General features: G+C 38.6%; 1 protein-coding gene across 5 annotated transcripts in view; it reads right to left on the bottom strand.

Annotated features, from left to right (window-relative positions):
* gpatch8 (G patch domain containing 8) overlaps positions 1-18,360 on the bottom strand; it is a 196,523-nt gene that overhangs the window by 138,014 nt on the left and 40,149 nt on the right. For 2 of the 5 annotated variants that reach the window (XM_041173772.1, XM_041173770.1), the window contains exons 2-3: positions 11,894-11,968; positions 3,321-3,338 (exon numbers count right to left, since the gene is read on the bottom strand). Coding sequence is in view for 2 of the 5 variants with exons in the window: in XM_041173768.1 (XP_041029702.1) it covers positions 11,894-11,968 (75 nt within the window). In the remaining 3 variants the exon portion in view is untranslated. Of the gene's footprint in view, positions 1-3,320; positions 3,339-11,623; positions 11,646-11,893; positions 11,969-18,360 lie in introns of those variants that run through there. The other 3 variants (XM_041173771.1, XM_041173769.1, XM_041173768.1) reach the window with 3 other exon arrangements.

The following is an 18,360-nucleotide window of genomic DNA, read 5'->3' as shown; positions in this document are numbered from 1 at the left end:
TTGTCTACAGATTACTGTAAGTGCAAAATCTGCCCCACCACTAGAAACCAAACACGATCATAGCAAAATCCAGGCTAGACTTGATTGGGTTTATAACCAGCATGCAGCCATTATTAACTAAAAATGAAACAGTGAAGTTAGTAAATTTACAAAATGAGCACAAGCACAGATTGTGATGCACTTCATGTGTAAGGTAACAAAAATGCTGAAAATTAGAATGGAACAGGCCTAGCAACAGGTTTAATAGCAAGAACCATTAGTGCATGTAGGGGTTGGGGCGGGGGGGAGGGGGGCAGCGGGAAGAGAAGCAGCAAACGTAATGTCTCATCTTCCTTACCAGAGTGGTTAACTAACTACAAACATATCAGTGTTGAATTTCAAGGACTTTGCTCCAATTTTACAACCATAGAATCTCTCGGGTTTGAAGCAAATCTTATATTATCTGGCAATCAAAATTAAATTTTGACCTTAGACGTGCAATGCATTGCTTTGCTAATTCAAATGATCTCCCTGGAGTCAGTATTTTAGTAAGCTATGATTCAACATTGATTCTCATCATTAACCTTGGCCAAAATATACAAATTCTTCTAAAGCAATCTTTGACCAGTAAATGTTAAAGGGCTCCAAAACGGGCACCCTTCAAAGATTTTATGCAGGCTCAAAATTTAATGAAGATTTGTTCTACTACTAATTAATTGCCATAGGCTATATAGTTTCCACAGTCTGACGGGGTTCCTACTTGAATGTGAAAATCCATTAGTTAGTTAACAATGTCAAATCCCGAGAGTTGCTATACTGTAGTCAAACATAACCCCCCTTTTCTCAAAAGGTAAGTTTATGTTAAATATTGTGTGCTGGAACTAAGCTTCCTCACATTGTATCAACAGGTAAATGGCCCACACTTCATGATAGTGAACCATTTGCTCCAAGAATATCCAGTAAATGCTGTTTTAGACAATTTCGGGGGGACAGCATTAGCAATGCTGTAACTGGATTAAGTGTCCAAACATTAGGGAAGACGATGTAAAAAAAAAAGTAATTTGTTGGTCCAGGCATGACTACCAACCAATGATACCCATCGAAAAAAAATGAGTATATGTAATATCAGGTGAAGGTAGAATTAAGCTTGATCAATAGGATGAAGATAGTAGGTGGAATGTTTTAAAGTTACTTTTTTCTTTTAATGAAGAACATGAAGTTATAAACAAGATGTAGCAAGTAAAATTAAGAAAGAAATTAAGCTGAGCTTAAAAAAAAAATGGGAAAGGGAAAGAATGACAGGTTGAGCAGTATTTAAAGTTTGTTTCCTATTAAAGATATTTTTGTAGACTTGATTGAATATTTCTAATTGTTACTGCTGATATTAAGTAGTTCCACCAGCATAACAACGTGTGTTTCCATGTTGGTGTGCAAGTGGAAAAAAGTTTTTAAAACCTTCCTAGGCCATGAAGACATTTTCCTGGACCTGGCAGCAGTTTCGGACAAATTCTACACGAAATACACCAGTGGGTAAAGCAGCAATTTGTCCTAAGCACTTCATTTTATTCACCTTTTTCAGGTCTGCAAGGTCAAGGACACAAGTTGTAAGTACACTGCAGCTGAACAGGTACAGGTACCTTGCTGAGTGTTAAACAACTAATACTGGCTAAAATATTTCTAAAAGGTCATAAAAACCTGGTGCCAGCACATCACAGCACTACATAAATGTCAATGTACTATGAATCCACTTGCAAACAAAATTACCAAAAGGAGAAAGTGTGTAATTCACTTTATTGCAGTGTCAGGGTACAGCCTTTCTAAAAAATCTTTATCCTGCAATTACCACAAAGATGTGGAACACATAACAGTAACTGGTTTCGAGCACTGCATAAAACCATGTTACATAGGTTTGATTGCCAAACATAAGTTAAGCATATTATGTGCCAAGTGCAGAGGTCAAAAAAGAAACGAAGTGTTAAAATGCAGAGTCTCAAACTCATATTTTCCAATCAAAAAAATCCTACCACATAAAATTTTCTATTCATCAAAAAGTGAATCTTTCCTTTGGAGGTCATCTAAATTTTTTGGACATTTCACTTAAATTAGGGAATCACACCAGATCCCACCACCACCTCATAATGTACATGGAGTGGCATGTTTACTGCATGTCTCACTGCCATACAATCTTAAAAAATGAGCAGGTAGCAGCAGTGACCTCTTCACCCACCTTCAAAGTGGTTGCTATGGCAGATTAGTGAAATATTTTGTTCAGGCATTTTTGTATGGACTTATTGGCAGAATTGCAATAGTGGTGATTTACAAGCAACAATAAAGCTAAAGTAAAATCAACTTTTAAATAGATAATGCTTATTCCAAACAGGAAATCAAAAAAAATGAGACTGCAATGATATCTATCCCCCTCCTCAATGAAACAAAGTAACTCAAGGTAAAACATCTGTCCTGAAAATTCTTCATCTCAATAAAAAGGATCAATAGTAATTTTCAAAATTTTATATGCTGCTATTAAAGTATAATTGTGAAAAAAAAAGTTCAAATTAAGTATTTTAACAAATTAGAAAATATATCCAATGAGAAGTACATCCCAATCACTTGCAGAAGGACAAATTAATAATGCTTCTGTAAATTAAGATATTTAATAGAGGAGCAAAAATCAACCCAAATGTAACTTGATGGGTTCAAAAGACCTTATATTTCCAAAATTTAACATTAGTACTGTCTCTAATGTTTACTCTTTCTCCTGATGCATTACTGTTGCACTTGAAGCTTCAGATTTGTAAGGTATGCAGCTTTTTGCATTTAAACCAATATAGTAAATTTAAAATCTAAACTTAGTGCTACAAAAAGTAACCAGAAAAACAAAGTTTAAATACTTCTAAAAATAATTTCATCTCAACACTGGCAATATAATAAACATTTCAGTTATTAAAAAGCCAAATTCAAGGAGAAAGTTATTTATGTCAGTTACAGGGAAGAAATGAAACCTGGCTAGTTGGTGAATTTTCCAGTTAAGTCTAGGCTGTAAATCTCTTTAGCATTGATAATCAAACTTTACATGAGTCATAAAACAGGCTCTATTCGCCTTTATCCCCATCTTTTGGTGGAGAATGTTGTTTTCTCTTCCAATCAATTTTAATACAAGTTCAACTCAACTTTAATCTAATTAAATATTAAAACCACATTATAAAGCTTTCAGAAAAGGAGGAAGTGAGACATTACCCTGACTGCAATATTAATAAATGCAGTAAAAAAATAAACAGACAGATGAAGCAATAGGCTATTTCAAAGCAGTGCAAGTGGAGTGAAAGCATTTCCATACGAACCTGGCTTTAAAAACTGGGCTGTCAAAAGAACAGTTAAATGTAACACAAAGTAAGAAACTGTCCAAACACTAATGGTCTGCTTCTGTTCAATTCACTGCTCGCAAGTAATGTCTACATTAGGTAATAGTGAAAGCACAATGTAAATCCACGATTCAAGACCAGCTAGCTGTAAGTCAGTGCAGTGTGCCATGATGACACAATGGAGAAAAAAAAACTAAAACAAAATATATATTTTTTATATGTAAATAAAAAAATATATATAGATGTGTGTGAGGAGATATATCAGGAAAGTGTGACAGAAAGGTGAGCACTACTTTGCCATTACATGCAAGAGCACTTTAGAATGGTTCCCAAAACAAACTCTATATTTAACTACAGATGACACACGATGATGGCTAGAAGGGCCAAATGGTAATGCTACACCATACAGCTACAAGACATGAAATATTTATAGTGCAGGGAACATGCGGCTACTGTTAAATGTCAAATCAGCAGCCATATTGACATAACCTTTGTCTGTTTAGGAGTCCACAGATCTTGCATATGTACAAAATGACAAAGCATAATCTGACTAGTGTAAATACACACTACTACTGTATCAAACCAGTAAAAAGAAAGCAACCACCACTCCCTAGGATGAATAGCTCTCAGAGCACTATACTCTTTAGCCTAATATTGGATAACTAAGCTAAAGTCGCTTTATAATCTTTTAAAACTGAACTGAGAAAGGCATCAACAGGGCTATCCATGAAACTAGTACAAGATGATCTTTATTTTATATTTGAAAAGCTATCTTTTTAAACTTATGCATATTCATAATGTCCAGGGTGGGTCTGAATTTAAAAATATTAAAATTAGGGTGAACACCTTAAATGGTAGTTATTGCTAAAGTGGAATTCAGAATCTACATTTGCTGCATTTAACAAAATCAGTCAGAATCGAAAGGGAATATTTTTGCAGATTTTAAAATGCAATTTACATCAACTTACATTAAGTTTCCTAAAATAGATTACTTCATCTTTTAGGTGCTTCCATATCATAACAATTTAATTAGTGCTTATGAAAGGTAGTAAAAAAAAAGAAACGGATCATCGTGAAAAGGTTCTGTTTAGGATATGCAAATTTAATGGCTCCTGATGTTGGGAAACAACTGATATTTCACAACTGTCTATTTATTTTCCTTTCCACAGCTACAGTTAAATGTCAAAATGCAAAAAGGTGAACCTGATCACATGCATTAGAAATCTGCTGTACTAATCTCATTATACAGAAGTTATACTTTATGTGCATCAGCTGTTCAGTAAAATCAAATAAACTAATTATCTGCATACAGAATCACCTCAAAATCTGTGGACTCTCCAATCCAGCCAAGCTTGCTGTTCGCACTGACTGAACACTGTAGCATAGCATTTAGCACATCTCAAGAGACAATGCTGCAGGACAACATGGGTATTTAGAATCCATCAGCTGTCGAAAAAAATTCTCTTGGCTTTTTCACATTAAAGTTTTTGATGGCATGGCTTTTCTACCTATACTCAAAGATCAATTTGTTCTCCACCACGCCGGAATGAAAATTGCATTATATGGCTTTTAAATTAAATTTTTCATACCTACAAAAAGCTTACCAAATTTCTGTTGTGATGCAGTGAAAAATATGCAACTAAACTTGTTGGACCCTAGTTTACTGGAGCATTATAAAAATGTAGGAGGCAATTAATTAGTAGTTTGACTGGTACACTATTAGCTAATAGGTAACGCTAACAAAAGCAGCATGACGACACAATGTTGCCATACCACTAATACGTAATTGAGTGTCACAACAGAAACTGCATCTCCATAACTTTCACTGGACAAGGCAGATAATGCCTCTTTGGAGGGAAATAGAACAAAATGAGCAAGTTGCCCTGGGTCATTTTCAGTCTTAATCACTGCAAATAGAGTTAGTGGTGTCAGGGGGCGATTCGTGCCTACCACCTCAGCTAAGGAATGGAAAAGCAATGGAAGTAATTTTTGGGGGAGTGAGGAAAGGAAGAGAAATTATAAGGTTAAAAATTAATTGTTGAAAAATGTACATTACAATTTATATTCTAAAAATAAGTTTTGAAGGTGGTTAAATGGAAAATTCTTGTTATCTAATTGAATTTTAGCAAAATTACAACTAACTTGCGCACTAAGTTAAAAAAGCCAACTGCCTTCTGTGAATTCCCATTTTCTCATGTTTAACTTCAGGAATTTAACAGCAGTCAATTAAATGAACAAAAATTATTTTGAAAAATGAAATTTAAGTTACTAATGTATATTCTTCCAAGTTTTTTGGGGAAAGAAGATAATTGTTAGGAATGTAAAAAAAAATTACAGGAATTTTGATTGACAAAGCTGACAAATGGGGCACATACTTTACACTGCTACTTTCTGGACTTCTAGCAATTTGCTAAAATAAACATCGAAATATGTCAACTACAAAACCTGTAAATGAAGATTGTCTTGTTCTGGTGTTTTACTGACTATTTGGAATGAATAGTTTTGGTGAGCTACTGCTTTGGTCAACTAAAAATGAATGAATCAAAAGTGGAACAAAATAAATATTACATGCTGGAGTGAATATAAAGGAAAGCAAACAAAAGAGTGGGTGGTAACATTTTTAGGTATCTCATTGTTAAAGGTAAAAAAAAGTAATGAACTCAAAATTAGTTAGGTATGGTGGTATTAATGTTATTAGGTCACTCAATTGAGAACTTATCCTGCAGTATTATCAACATGCGTCATCAGCTATTGCCATTCCATAGACAAGCATCATGCCAGCAAAGTCTCACAGTAGGTATTTCGCTGTATTGGAAGGACAGGATAAGGAACCAGGAAACCCTAAAAAAATAGCAGAGCGTGCAATACAAACCAGTTCATGGCTGCTTAGCAATTATGGCTCAACTGCTGCAGAAGAGAAATGGTGGACACCCCAAGTAGTGTGCATTATTTGTTACATGGAAACACAGGCACATCTTTCGTGAGAACAGGAATATTTACTGATCCTTTTTTTTCACATTAAGTACAGTGGGTGGAAATTTGCACACATTTTAAAAACATAGAAAACTAGTTCAAACTATTCCCCCCTTAATGAACACTACTCATTCCCAACACCACTTTCCTCCACTAATTCTGCTTCAGTCCTTTTAACTGATCCTGGATAAAGAAAACATATGTTGGCAAAAATGTCATAAATAATCATTTTTCTTTGGTTAGTAAGGAAATTCAGAGGGCATGCCTTGTGCTTTGTTACAAATTACAATTGGCAGACATGAAAACAAGTCGATTTAAAGCCAGGGTAATTGTACATTGCTTTGTAACTGGTACATAGACCCATTTATCCAGAGTTTCCCTGACATACCACAGGCTGTATGTAGCTGAGCCATGGGTTATGATGGCACAATATTCTAAGTTAAATTCATAATTAAAGAGAAATTTTATGTTCCAACTTTTGATACAAAATTCAGTGTAGAATTTTGCACTAGGCACCACTACTTTCAAAATTTCATCGACAGCTTTTGCTTGCTCTTAGTATCCAAAGATTGTTGATATTCTTACTTTGATATTCTTGCAAGGACAGAGCAAGAGTTCCAGTGAAAGTTGGTGATTTTAAAATAACTGGTGCAAGGACAGTGAGATTTAATTAACATTTTGTGTTTATTTAAATTCCAATTTTGGTGCAGTAAAAAAACAATTCAAGGCATGGCAGGGCTGCTCCTACCCGTCGAGTGCATACCCTGTACCATGTGGGGACTCCAGGGCACTGCTGATGTCCTGGACAACTACATGTGCAGAAAGTGCAACCAAATAGAAAAACTTGAGCACCGTATCTTGGAACTGGAAGGGCAACTGGTATCACTGAGGAGCATTCACGAGGATGAGCACTACATGGGTAGCATGTTTCAGAAGGTAGTCATCCCAGAGCTTATGAAAGAGCAGGCAGAGAGGGATTGGGTGGCCATCAGACAGACAAGAAAGGCAAGGCAGCAGACCCCTGAGGACATCCCACTTTCTAACAGGTACTCAGTTCTGAGTACCTACGGGGGAAAGAGGGTTCCTCTGGAGAGAGTTGTGAGACTCATGACCAGAGCATCAAGCGTAACTTAGTTGTGCAGGGAGGGAGGAGAAAAGAGAGGCAACCAATGGTGGGGGATTCTATCATTAGGGGAATAGATAGGCGCTTCTGTGGTCGCAGACATGATTCTAGGACAGTATGTTGCCTCCCTGGTGCAAGGGTCATGGATGTCACCAAACGGCTTCAGAGCATTCTAGAGGGTGAGGGTGCACAGTCAGAGATCGTGGTTCACAATGGCACCAACGACATAGGCAGAAGAAGGGATGAGGTCCTGCAGGCTGAGTTCAGAGAATTAGGAAAGAGATTAGCAAGCAAGACCACAAAATGTAGTCATCTCCAGATTACTTCCAAGGCCATGTGCTAGTGAGTATGGAAATAAGAGAATACACCAAATGAAAGCTTGGCTGGAGAGATGGTGCAGAAGGGAGGGCTTCAAACTTCTGGGGCATTGGGACCGGTTCAAGGGGAGGTGGAATCTGTACAAGCCAGACAGTCTACACCTGAATAGGAATGGGATGAATATCCTTGCAGGGAGATTTACTAGTCTTGTTGGGGAAGGGGCCAAACTAGATTGGCAGGGGGATGGGAACCTGAGGGCAGATTCAGATAGGACAAATTCGGAGCAGGGAGTGGGAAGCAGAAAATTAGCAGATGACTCTGAAAGACAGAAGCAGCAATGGTTAAAAGGTTTATAGCACAGGAATTTGGCAACGTTAAAGTGTATTTATTTAAATGCAAGGGGTATAGCAAACAAATCCGATGAGCTGAGGGCACGGTTCAACACATGGTAGCATGATGCTATTATGGAAAGAGGGGCAAAAATGGCAGCTCAACATCCCTGGATATAAGATTTTCAGGGGGGGGGGGGGGGGGGGGGGGGTGGTGCTATAAAAAGGTGGGGGTGTAGCATCATTGGTTAAAGAATCAATTCCAGCTGTGAGGAAGGATGATGATATACTAAAATGAATCATCAAATAAGGCTATATGGGTTGAGTTCAGGAATAAAAAGGGGGCAGCCACACTACTAGGAGTGTACTGCAGGCCCCGAAATAATGAGGGGGAGATAGAGGAGCAAATATGCACTCAAATTTCTGAGTGCAAAAACAATAGGGCAATAATAACTGGGGACATCAACTACCCAATATCAACTGGGATATGAACATTGTAGTAGGCACAGAGGGCACAAAATTCTTGAACTGCATTCAAGAGAACCTTTTTAGCCAGCATGTAACAAGCCCAATAAGAGGGAGTGCAATTCTAGATTTAGTATTAGGAAATGAAACAGGGCAAGTGGATGAAGTAGCAATGAGTGACCATTTTAGAGATAGTGACCATAATACAGTTAGATTTAATATAATTATGGAAAAGGACAAAGGTAGAACAGGAATAAAAGTTCTAAATTGGAGAAAGACAAATTTTACAAAGCTGAGAGCTGCTCTGGCGAAAGTGGACTGGGTACAGTTACTTGAAGGGAAATCAGTGACAGACCAGTGGGAGGCATTCAAAAGCGAGATTCTATGGGGACAGTTTATATATGTCGCCACAAAGAAAAAGGGCCCCCTGGTTACGTAAAAGTATACAAGGTAAGGTAAAGCAGAAAAAGAAAGCTTATGACAGACACTTATTACAATAGAAAGCCTAGAAGAGTATAGAAAGTACAGGGGGTGAGGGGTGGTGGTGGAGGAGTGAAAAAGGTAATTAGGAAAGCAAAGAAAGGATATTTAAAAATATTGGCAGATAATATCAAAGGAAACCCAAAGATGTTTTACCAGTACATTAAGAACAAGAGAATAACTAATGAAAAGGTAGGGCTGATCAGAGATGTATACGGTTAATTTGTGCTCTGATACTGAAGATCTGGGCAGGGTTCTCAATGAATACTTTGTCTCTGTCTTCACTAAGGAGAGGAGTGAAATAGATATTCTAGTTAAAGAGGAGGGGTGTGAAATATTAGATACAAAAGCATAGTGAGAGAGGATGTACTGGAAAGACTGACATCCTAGAAGGTGGATAAGTCACCAGGGCTGGATGGATTGCATCCCAGGCCATGAAAGGAAGCCAGGGAGGAAACAGCAGATGTCCTGTGGATCATTTTCTAATCCTCACTAGATACAGACGAAGTACCAGAGGACTGGAGATTTGCGAATGTTGTATCATTATTTAAAAAGGGTACGGGGATAGATCAAATAATTATAGGCCAGTCACTCTGACTTCAGTGGTAAGCGAATTATTAGAATCAATTGTGAGACACATGACAAAGTGTCACTTAGAAAGGAATGGATTAATCAGGGATAGTCAACATGGTATTGTTAGGAGAAGGACATGTCTTACCAATTTAATCAAATTTTTTGAGGAGGTAACAAGGAGGATTGATGAGGATAGTATAGTGGATGTTGTCTACATGGATTTTAGTAAGGCATTTGGCAAGGTCCCACATGGCAGACTGGTCAGGAAAGTAAAAGCCCATGGGATACAAGGGAATGAGGCAAGTTGGATTCAAAATTGGCTCGGTGACAGGAAACAAAGGGTAATGTTGATATATGTTTTTGCAAATGGAAGACGGTTTCCAGTGGCATTCCACAGGGCTCAGTGTTGGGTCCATTGCTGTTTGTTGTATATATTAATGAGCTGGACTTAAATGTGGGTGGCACGATTTGGAATTTTGCAAATGACACAAAAATTGACTGTGTAGTTGATAGTGAAAAGGGTAGCTGTTGCCTCCAGGATGCTATCAATGGTTTGGTTGAGTGGGAGGAAAAGTAGCAGATGGAATTCCCCTAGCAGAGAGGTCAATTACCGGGGGGCACAGATTTAAGGTGACTGGTAGAAGGATTAGAGTGAACATGAGGAAAAACTTCTTCACCCAGAGGGTGGTGGGTACTTGGAATTCATGGCCTGGTTTTGTGATGGAGGAAGAAACCCTCAACTCATTTAAAAGGCACCTGGATGTGCATCTAAAGTGCTGTAACCTGCAAGGCTATGGAACGGGTGCTGGAAGGTAGTTTTTCCTTCTCTCTTTTTCAGCCGGCACAGACACAATGAGCCGAATAGCCTCTTTCTGTGCTGTAACTTTTCTATGGTTCCGTGGTTTCTAACCAAATTCATGTAGGTTGAACATAGCTGCCTGTGTACCTCATTTATATTGTAACTTGTTGTGGTTCATTATAATTTAGACAGCCACTGGCAACCAAACAATAGAATTGATTCTTTGCTGCCCCAAATTCTTGTTTTTAATTGTAAGCTTTTTTGTATGCAGTCAAAATCAGTGGAACGTATACACTACTGGAGAGCTTCTTTACAGTCTGGTACAGAACAATAAATAGTTATGTTTACAAGTAGGAAATAGGTAACTTGTCAACTGATTTCTGGCAGCTTTTTTGGAATGGAAGATCTATTTACTTTTGACTAACTGTGTGCTGTGGCTTGAGATGATCAATGACATGTAGCAATTCATTTGCAGTTAGTGTTGAAGAGTTACCTTAAATTAGCTGTTTTAAATCGAGTGGTGTGAATAAGTTGCTGCAGTTTTTCTTTTAAATTGGTCTTATAATACCCACAAAAATATATGTATCCTCACCCACAAAGTTCTAGCCCTTATATGAAATCACATTGATTTAAGGATATGTAGCAAGATGGTGGTTCAAGACAGCGGGCACTTTCAAGACCTGGCCTAGTCTTATGTTCAAGTCCTTAGTTGATCTATCATTTGCCTCTACTGGGGAAGGGGTGGTTCCCTCGATTCTTAACTTAGTTTTTGGAGGAAGATCAATTTTAAGCAGTGGTGATAATGAGTATTTGTTGAACTATAGTTAAATCATCTTTATGCACCACAGCACAAATAGATTGTTAGTAATAACCAGTAAAACATGTGCAAAATATCCAGTAGCTGAAGAGGATCAGCACATATTTCCAGTCTTTTTACACATCCATCCATTCATTCCATTCATCCCACATTGCACATGAAGTTCCATCTTTTACTTTGAGAGTGCAATGACAATTACCACACACAAAATCAAATGCTGAAAAACTAAAGCACTGAATTAACTCAAGTAATGTAAAGGCTAACTGAATTAGAACTACTTAAAACTTTAACATATTACAAAGGAGACTTCTATAAGGTGGGATTACTTATGAAGCATTTTACTGAAAGCAGCAATGAAGCACGTGTACTACTTATCCATGAAGTACAAACAAAATGTTGATTTACCTTAAGATGCATTTTTCATGTCCTGTATATATAGTAGCAGCACAGTATTAATAAACGTTATATTACAGAAACCCGAAAAACTTAAAATTAAAATAAAGGTGTACACTAAGCACTAGATAGTAGTTTGGACCAACTATGTCATTTTCACTGCTCGAAAATTTCTGGTCTAGTTTTTCTAAAACTGCACTAGCTTTTTTTGTTCCTCATTAGGGGCACCTAATCATTCAACTTTACACAAAATCAGTTCTCTATCAAAATTCAAATCCTTACCGATTCTATGGGCTTGTCCAAGGATGCCTGTTCAATCTCTAGATGACCTTCTTCATATTGATCAAAGTGATTCCCCTAAAAAGTAAATGGAGAACAGTAAAGACATACTCTGAAAAACAAACTATTTATTTGGTCTCATTGTGAAAGATGTGTTTGAAACGCAACAATGCCGGCAAAAAAAACCCAAAATAAATAAAGGTTTAGAGAGGTGTTGAACAATAATATCTTATTCCATGTCTGATTTTCACTTTTTTTTTTAATCAATATCGTTGAAGGTCAAACTTGCATTAAAGAAACATAATAGGGTGCATGCTGCAGGGTTCAACAATAATGTTTATAGTTCCTACTGAGATAGTGAGTAAGTGATTACTATTCAGGGATTCATGCGGACGTTTGATTCATGCGGATCTATTTTGTTTGCCGAAATAAGGCCCATTGCATCATTTATCACCAATGCCTCCAAAAAACATGGTCAAACACTGAATGGAGGAATATACTTACACGACTTAACTATGGGATACACACCATCCTGTTCATCTATCATCCCTGTGCTCATTACAAAGACCTACGTTGGCTGCTGGTCCAGCAACACCTAGAGTTAAAAATTCTCACCATGGTTTCCAAATGCCCTCGTTTTCAGCTGCCTGGGCCTTAAACCCTGGAATTTGTTCTGTAAACCTCTCTTTCTGGCTTTAAGACGCTCCTCAAAACTTATCTTCTTTGACCAAGCTTAATATCTTATGTGGCTCAATGTTAAATTTCGTTTGATACTACTCCAGTGAAGCACCTTGGGATGTTTTACTATGTTAATGCCCAATATAAATTGAAGTTGCTGTGGAAAAGTACTATGAATTTAAGAGGTTTCATCTGAGCTTATTCTGAGTAATCTACATTTTTAAGTTCCTTCCACTTAGGTCCTCCTAGGACAGAAGACCAAATGCATACAGTGGACATTAGAGAATTAAATTGGGCTTGAAACTATAAGTAAAACATACAAACACGAATTTGGCGGAGTAGGCCACTCAGCCCCTCAAGCCTGCTCTGCCATTCAATAAGATCATGGTTGATCTGAAGGTAAGTTCAGCCCTACATTCCTGCCTGCCACTGATTACCTTTCACCCCCTTGTTAATCAAGAATCTAACTAGCTCTGCCTTAAAAATATTCAAAGACTGCTTCCACCGCCTTTTGAGGAAGAGAATTCCAAAGACTCACAGCTCTCAAAGAAAAATTTCTCCTCGTATCTGTCTTAAAATCCTGACCCTTTACTTTTGAAGTGACCTCCAGTTCTAGATTCTCCCACAAGAGGAAACATTGTCTCCACATCAACTCTGTCAAGAACCCTCAGGCTCGTAAAGGTTTCATTAAGTTGCCAGTGGATACAAGCCTAACCTGGCCAGCCTTTCCTCATTAGACAAGCCACCTATTCCTGGTATTAGTCCAGTAAACCTTCTCTGAACTGCTTCTAATGCATTTACAACTTTCTTTAAATAAGGAGACCAATACTGTACAAATTGTTATAATCCTCAACTGAGGTTACCATTGGACAAGCTTATCCCAGGGTGGAACCTAGCTTGATAGATGCTAACTTTTATTTGTTTGCTTAGATATGTGGACAGGGGCTACTGAACAGAGTCACCTGAGCTAGCTAATGAACTTTTAACATTTATTTAACAAGAAAAGATGAATTATATTACAATACTCCTTCACAGATATATACAGATTTGTAAGGAAAACAGAGGTTACAAAAGCTATCTTATACTCTAATGTTCACAGCAAGTACACAGTCCATGTAAACCAATAGGCGACCTGTGGTCAGACACACGACACTCTGAAACCAAGTGATAGATGCCACTCCAGATAGATGCTAGGGATCTCTCCTCAACTCCCCCCAGGCGCTTGTCACACCATGTAGGACGGTTGATCAGTAAGTTTGCAGATGACATGAAAATTGGTGGGGTGGTAAATAGTGAGGAAGATAGCCTTAGATTACAGTAGGATATAGAAGGGCTGGTCAGATGGGTTGATCAGTGGCAAATGGAATTTAATCCAGATAAGTGTGAGGTGATGCACTTGGACAGGACAAACACCGCACGGGAATACATGATGAATTGTAGAACCCTGGGAAATACCGAGGATCAGAGGATCCTTGGTGTGCATGTTCACCAGGCCCTTAAGGTAGCGGGACAGGTAATTAAGGTGGCTAAAGACGACATATGGGATACTCGCCTTTATTAGCTGAGGCATAGAATATAAGAGCAGGGAGTATATACTGGAACTTAATAAAACACTGATTAGGCCACAGCTAGAGTATTGTGTGCAATTCTGGAATCTGCATTATAGGAAGGATGTGATTGCACTAGAGAGAGTGCAGAGGAGATTTACCAGGATATTGCCTAGGCTGGAGAGTTTTAGTTATGAGGAGGGATTGGATAGACTGGGGTTATTTTCCTTGGAGCAGAGGAGATTGAGGGGGGACATGATTGAGGTGTATAAAATTATGAGGGGCATAGATAGGGTAGACAGGAAGGAACATTTCCCCTTGGTGAAGGGATCAATAACCGAGGGCATAGATTTAATGTAAGGGGCAGGAGGTTTAGAAGTGATGTGAGGAAGAATGTTTTCACCCAGAGGGTGGTGGGAATCTAGAACTTACTGCCTGAAAGGGTGGTAGAGGTAGAAACCCTCATAACATTTAAAAAGTATTTGGATGTGCACTTGCGATGCCATGGCAGACAAGGCTATGGGCCTAGGGCTGGAAAAATGGGATTAGAATAGTTACATACTCATTTGACCGTCACAGGCTCGATAGGCCGAAGAGCCTTTTTCTTTGCTGTAGACCTCTATGGCTCTATGACCATGAGCCAGTCTCACTGAACTCCTTCTTTCACACAAGGGTTTCCAATCTCCACTCTTAAAGGACTTGCTTTGGAATCTTCTCCCAAACCGATGCCTTCTCTCAGGCACCTTCCGCAAGGGTTCACCTCCAAGGTTTTGAACTCTTTCCGATGTTCCTCTCTGCTTGGTCACCACATGCGTTCAAACTTTCTTTCATGCGCTCTCTCTCACTGACTCAGCCGTCAACAGTACCACTGCTTCACATGCCCTTAGCAAAGAGTTACAGGCCTTCAGTTGTCTCTTTGGACCTTCTGACTCGTACAAGCTGTTCTCGCTTTAAATCTGCTTTCTGCAGGTTTTGTCTCTTTAAATCTGAAGTTTGGAGCCTTTCTCTCTGCACCTCACTCTTAACTTCACTTAATAGGAACTTTTCCAGGTCCCTGTCCTTCCTTTGACTAGTGGGTCTGCTTGGGACTTTCCCCTGGATTTTAGGGTCTTTTCTTTAGCTTGGGACTGGCTAGATATCTCCTTTGCTCCAGTGTCTCCTGGCAGCTAATTTCAAAACCAACTTATCTCAAACAGCTTCCAAATCAAACTGCTGTTTTAGTTTCGTGTGTGTGTGTGTGTGTGTGTGTGTGTGTGTGTGTGTGTGTGTGTGTGTGTGTGTGTGTGTGTGTGTGTGTGTGTCTCTCTGGGAGGGACCTGCCTCTCTGAATCCCTGTTGCTAGGCAACAACCCAGTTTCTCTGGTCATTTGTTTAACTTAGCTACAGCAGTCATAAAACTCTCATTAGAAATGCAGGCACTTTTTAAAGAGAAAGTAAAACTCAATTTGACCTTTTAACACGGATACAGAAATACAAATCTAAAACTCATTCTTAACCACCACAAAATACAAATAACTTACTTAAACTCTCTCTCTCTATTTCCTAACAAACTGAAACATAACCTCCCTACTTTTGTTATCAATTCTCCTCACAATAAATGCTAACATTCTATTAGCTTTCCTAATGACCTGCTGTACCTACATACAAACCTTTTGTGATTCATGCACTAAGACACCCATATCCTTCTGAATCTCAGAGCTCTGCAATCTCCCACCATTTAGATAATTTTTTATTCTTCCTGTCAAAATGAATGATTTCACATTTGCCCACATTATACTCCAAAAAAACTTAAACAACATTGCTCCAATGTAATAGACTGCCAGTGAGGTAGATAACATGGAAAAAATTAAAAGAGGGATTTGCATGAAGAAATGTGTAGATACTTGAAGTGGGGAAGTGAGGTGCTTTGACTTTTGACCAGATGGGCCACACTGTTATTTTTTCTGTGTGTAATGTATGAAAGTAAACATTACTTATGCAGTATAACTTTATGCAACATAAATCATAATGAATGTAGATTGTCAACCTAGCCTAAGGATAGTGTTTAACTAATATCAAAGTAAATACAAATCATTTTTAAAAATTACTTTTGGCTGCAAGGCAAATCTATTCTGTTACCATTAAGACATTCTTTATTAAATCAAGGTTTATTATAACAGTAAAGTGGAAATGATTACCCACAGAGTTTCACAGCACTTCCAATTATATCAAATTGCCTGTCAACCACCTCCGTCTACAATTCAACTCCAATCTCAAACTGTATTAACCACATTGGTGTTTTTGAAATTCTCAATTTTTAATATTTCTGTAAACAATATATTACAATTGTGTACTCAATATTCCGATGCCAGCATTGTCCTCTCCCAAGCCAATTTGCCCAGCATCAAGGCACTAATCAAAACCAGCTCTGCTGGGGGGGGCATGTATTTCGTATGCCTAACACCAGGCCCCTGAAGCAACTGCTCTACCCCAAATTCGGTCATGGCAAGAGACTCCCGGGAAGGCAGCAGAAATGCTCTAGGGATGTATTCTCAACATTCACGAAGAAGTCAATCATTCCTGTCAACACATGGGAGTTTCTGGCTTGTGTCCGACCAAAAAGATGATGATTCATGTGGGAAGCAAGCACAAAGACTGCAGCTCATCACTGAGTGCTGTTAGTCATAGAGTGCAAACTTGGGAATTTGGTGCAATGAGACAAGATGCAGCAGGTAAGTGATCGTTTGGTGTGTATTTTGCTTATTTATCTTTCAAAATTCGGATGACTTATTAGCAATTGTAAGATTTTATTAGTATTAGTAAGGTTTACTAGCAGTAGTAGAGCTCATTGGGAGTAGTAGGGCTTTATTAATTAAAAATTAAGAAAATAATAATAAATTAAAACTTAATAAAAATGGCATGGCAGGTGATATGCTGTGATTCGCCAATGTGATCCAGAGCAAAACATCTGTGTAAGTGTCAGCAACTTGAGGGACTTCAGCTCAGAGTCATTGAGCTGGAGGCAGATATGCAGATACTGCAATGCATCAAGGAAGGGTAAAGTTACCTGGACACTTTGTTTCAGGAAGCAGTCACAGGTTAGGGTTTTCTGATTTGGTCAGTGGTCAGAGACAAGAGTGTGTGACATGATTGAGGTAGGTAAGGGGATTGAGAAGGAAGATGTGGAGGAGCCTCAGCCCTTGCAATTGACCAATAGGTTCAAGGTTCTTGCAACTAGCTGGGGGCTGCAGAATGGATGAGCGAGCTGACCATGGCGCCATGGTGCTGGAAGCAATTCAAGTTGGGGAAGTGAATACGAATTTAGTGGTAGTAGGAGACAGTATTGTCAGGGAGATTGACACAGCTCTCTGCAATCGAGTGCGTGAGTCCAGGTAGCTATGTTGCCTGCCTCGTGCCAGGGTTCGGGACATCTGCTCTGGGCTGGAGAAGAACTTGCAGGGGGGGAGGAGGAGGATCCAGTTGCCAGTTTGGTATCAATGACTTAGACAGGACTAGGAAAGAGGTTTTGCTTAGGGATTATGAACAGATGGGGGCAAATTTAAAAAGCAGAACTTCAAAAGGTAATAACCCCTGAATTATTACCTGAGCCAAGTGCAAATTAGAGATTAGAGAAATGAATGCATGACTCAAAGACTGCTGTGGGAGAAATGGGTTTTGATTCATGGGGCATTGGCACCAGTACTGGGGAAAGTGGGAGCTGTACTGCTGGGATAGTCTTCCCTGAACTGCACTGGGACCAGTACTGGGGCGAGTTATATATCTAGGGCGGTAGAGTGTGCTTTAAAATAAATAATGGGGCGAAGGGATCGTGTGAGGGGAGATGTAGTAAATCAAAGCGTAACAAAATTTGAGAAAAGGGTAGCAATTTGGGTAAAGATAACCAGGGTATGGCAGGAAGGGACAGAGAACACAAACTTAGATAAGGACAGAGATTGCAAAAATGGTAAAAAGACAAAGTTAAAGGTTCTGTATCTGAAATCACACAGCATTTGTAACAAAATGGATGAATTGTTAGCTTAGATAGAAATAAATATGTATGAACTGATAGCCATCATATAAACATGGTTGCAAGGTGATCAAAGCTGAGGCTTGGACACTGAAGGGTACTTGACATTTCGAAAAGATAGGAAGCTAGAAAAAGGTGGCGGTAGCTCTGTTAATTAAGGATGTTATTTAGTACAGTAGTGAAAGATAACCTTAGTTCAAAAGAGCAAGATGTAGAATCAGTTTGGGTGGAGATAAGAA

This window comes from Carcharodon carcharias, chromosome 23 (genome assembly GCF_017639515.1).
Source record: "Carcharodon carcharias isolate sCarCar2 chromosome 23, sCarCar2.pri, whole genome shotgun sequence".
In the NCBI taxonomy this organism is placed as follows: Eukaryota; Metazoa; Chordata; class Chondrichthyes; order Lamniformes; family Lamnidae; genus Carcharodon; species Carcharodon carcharias.
This window is presented reverse-complemented; position numbering and strand designations above follow the sequence as displayed.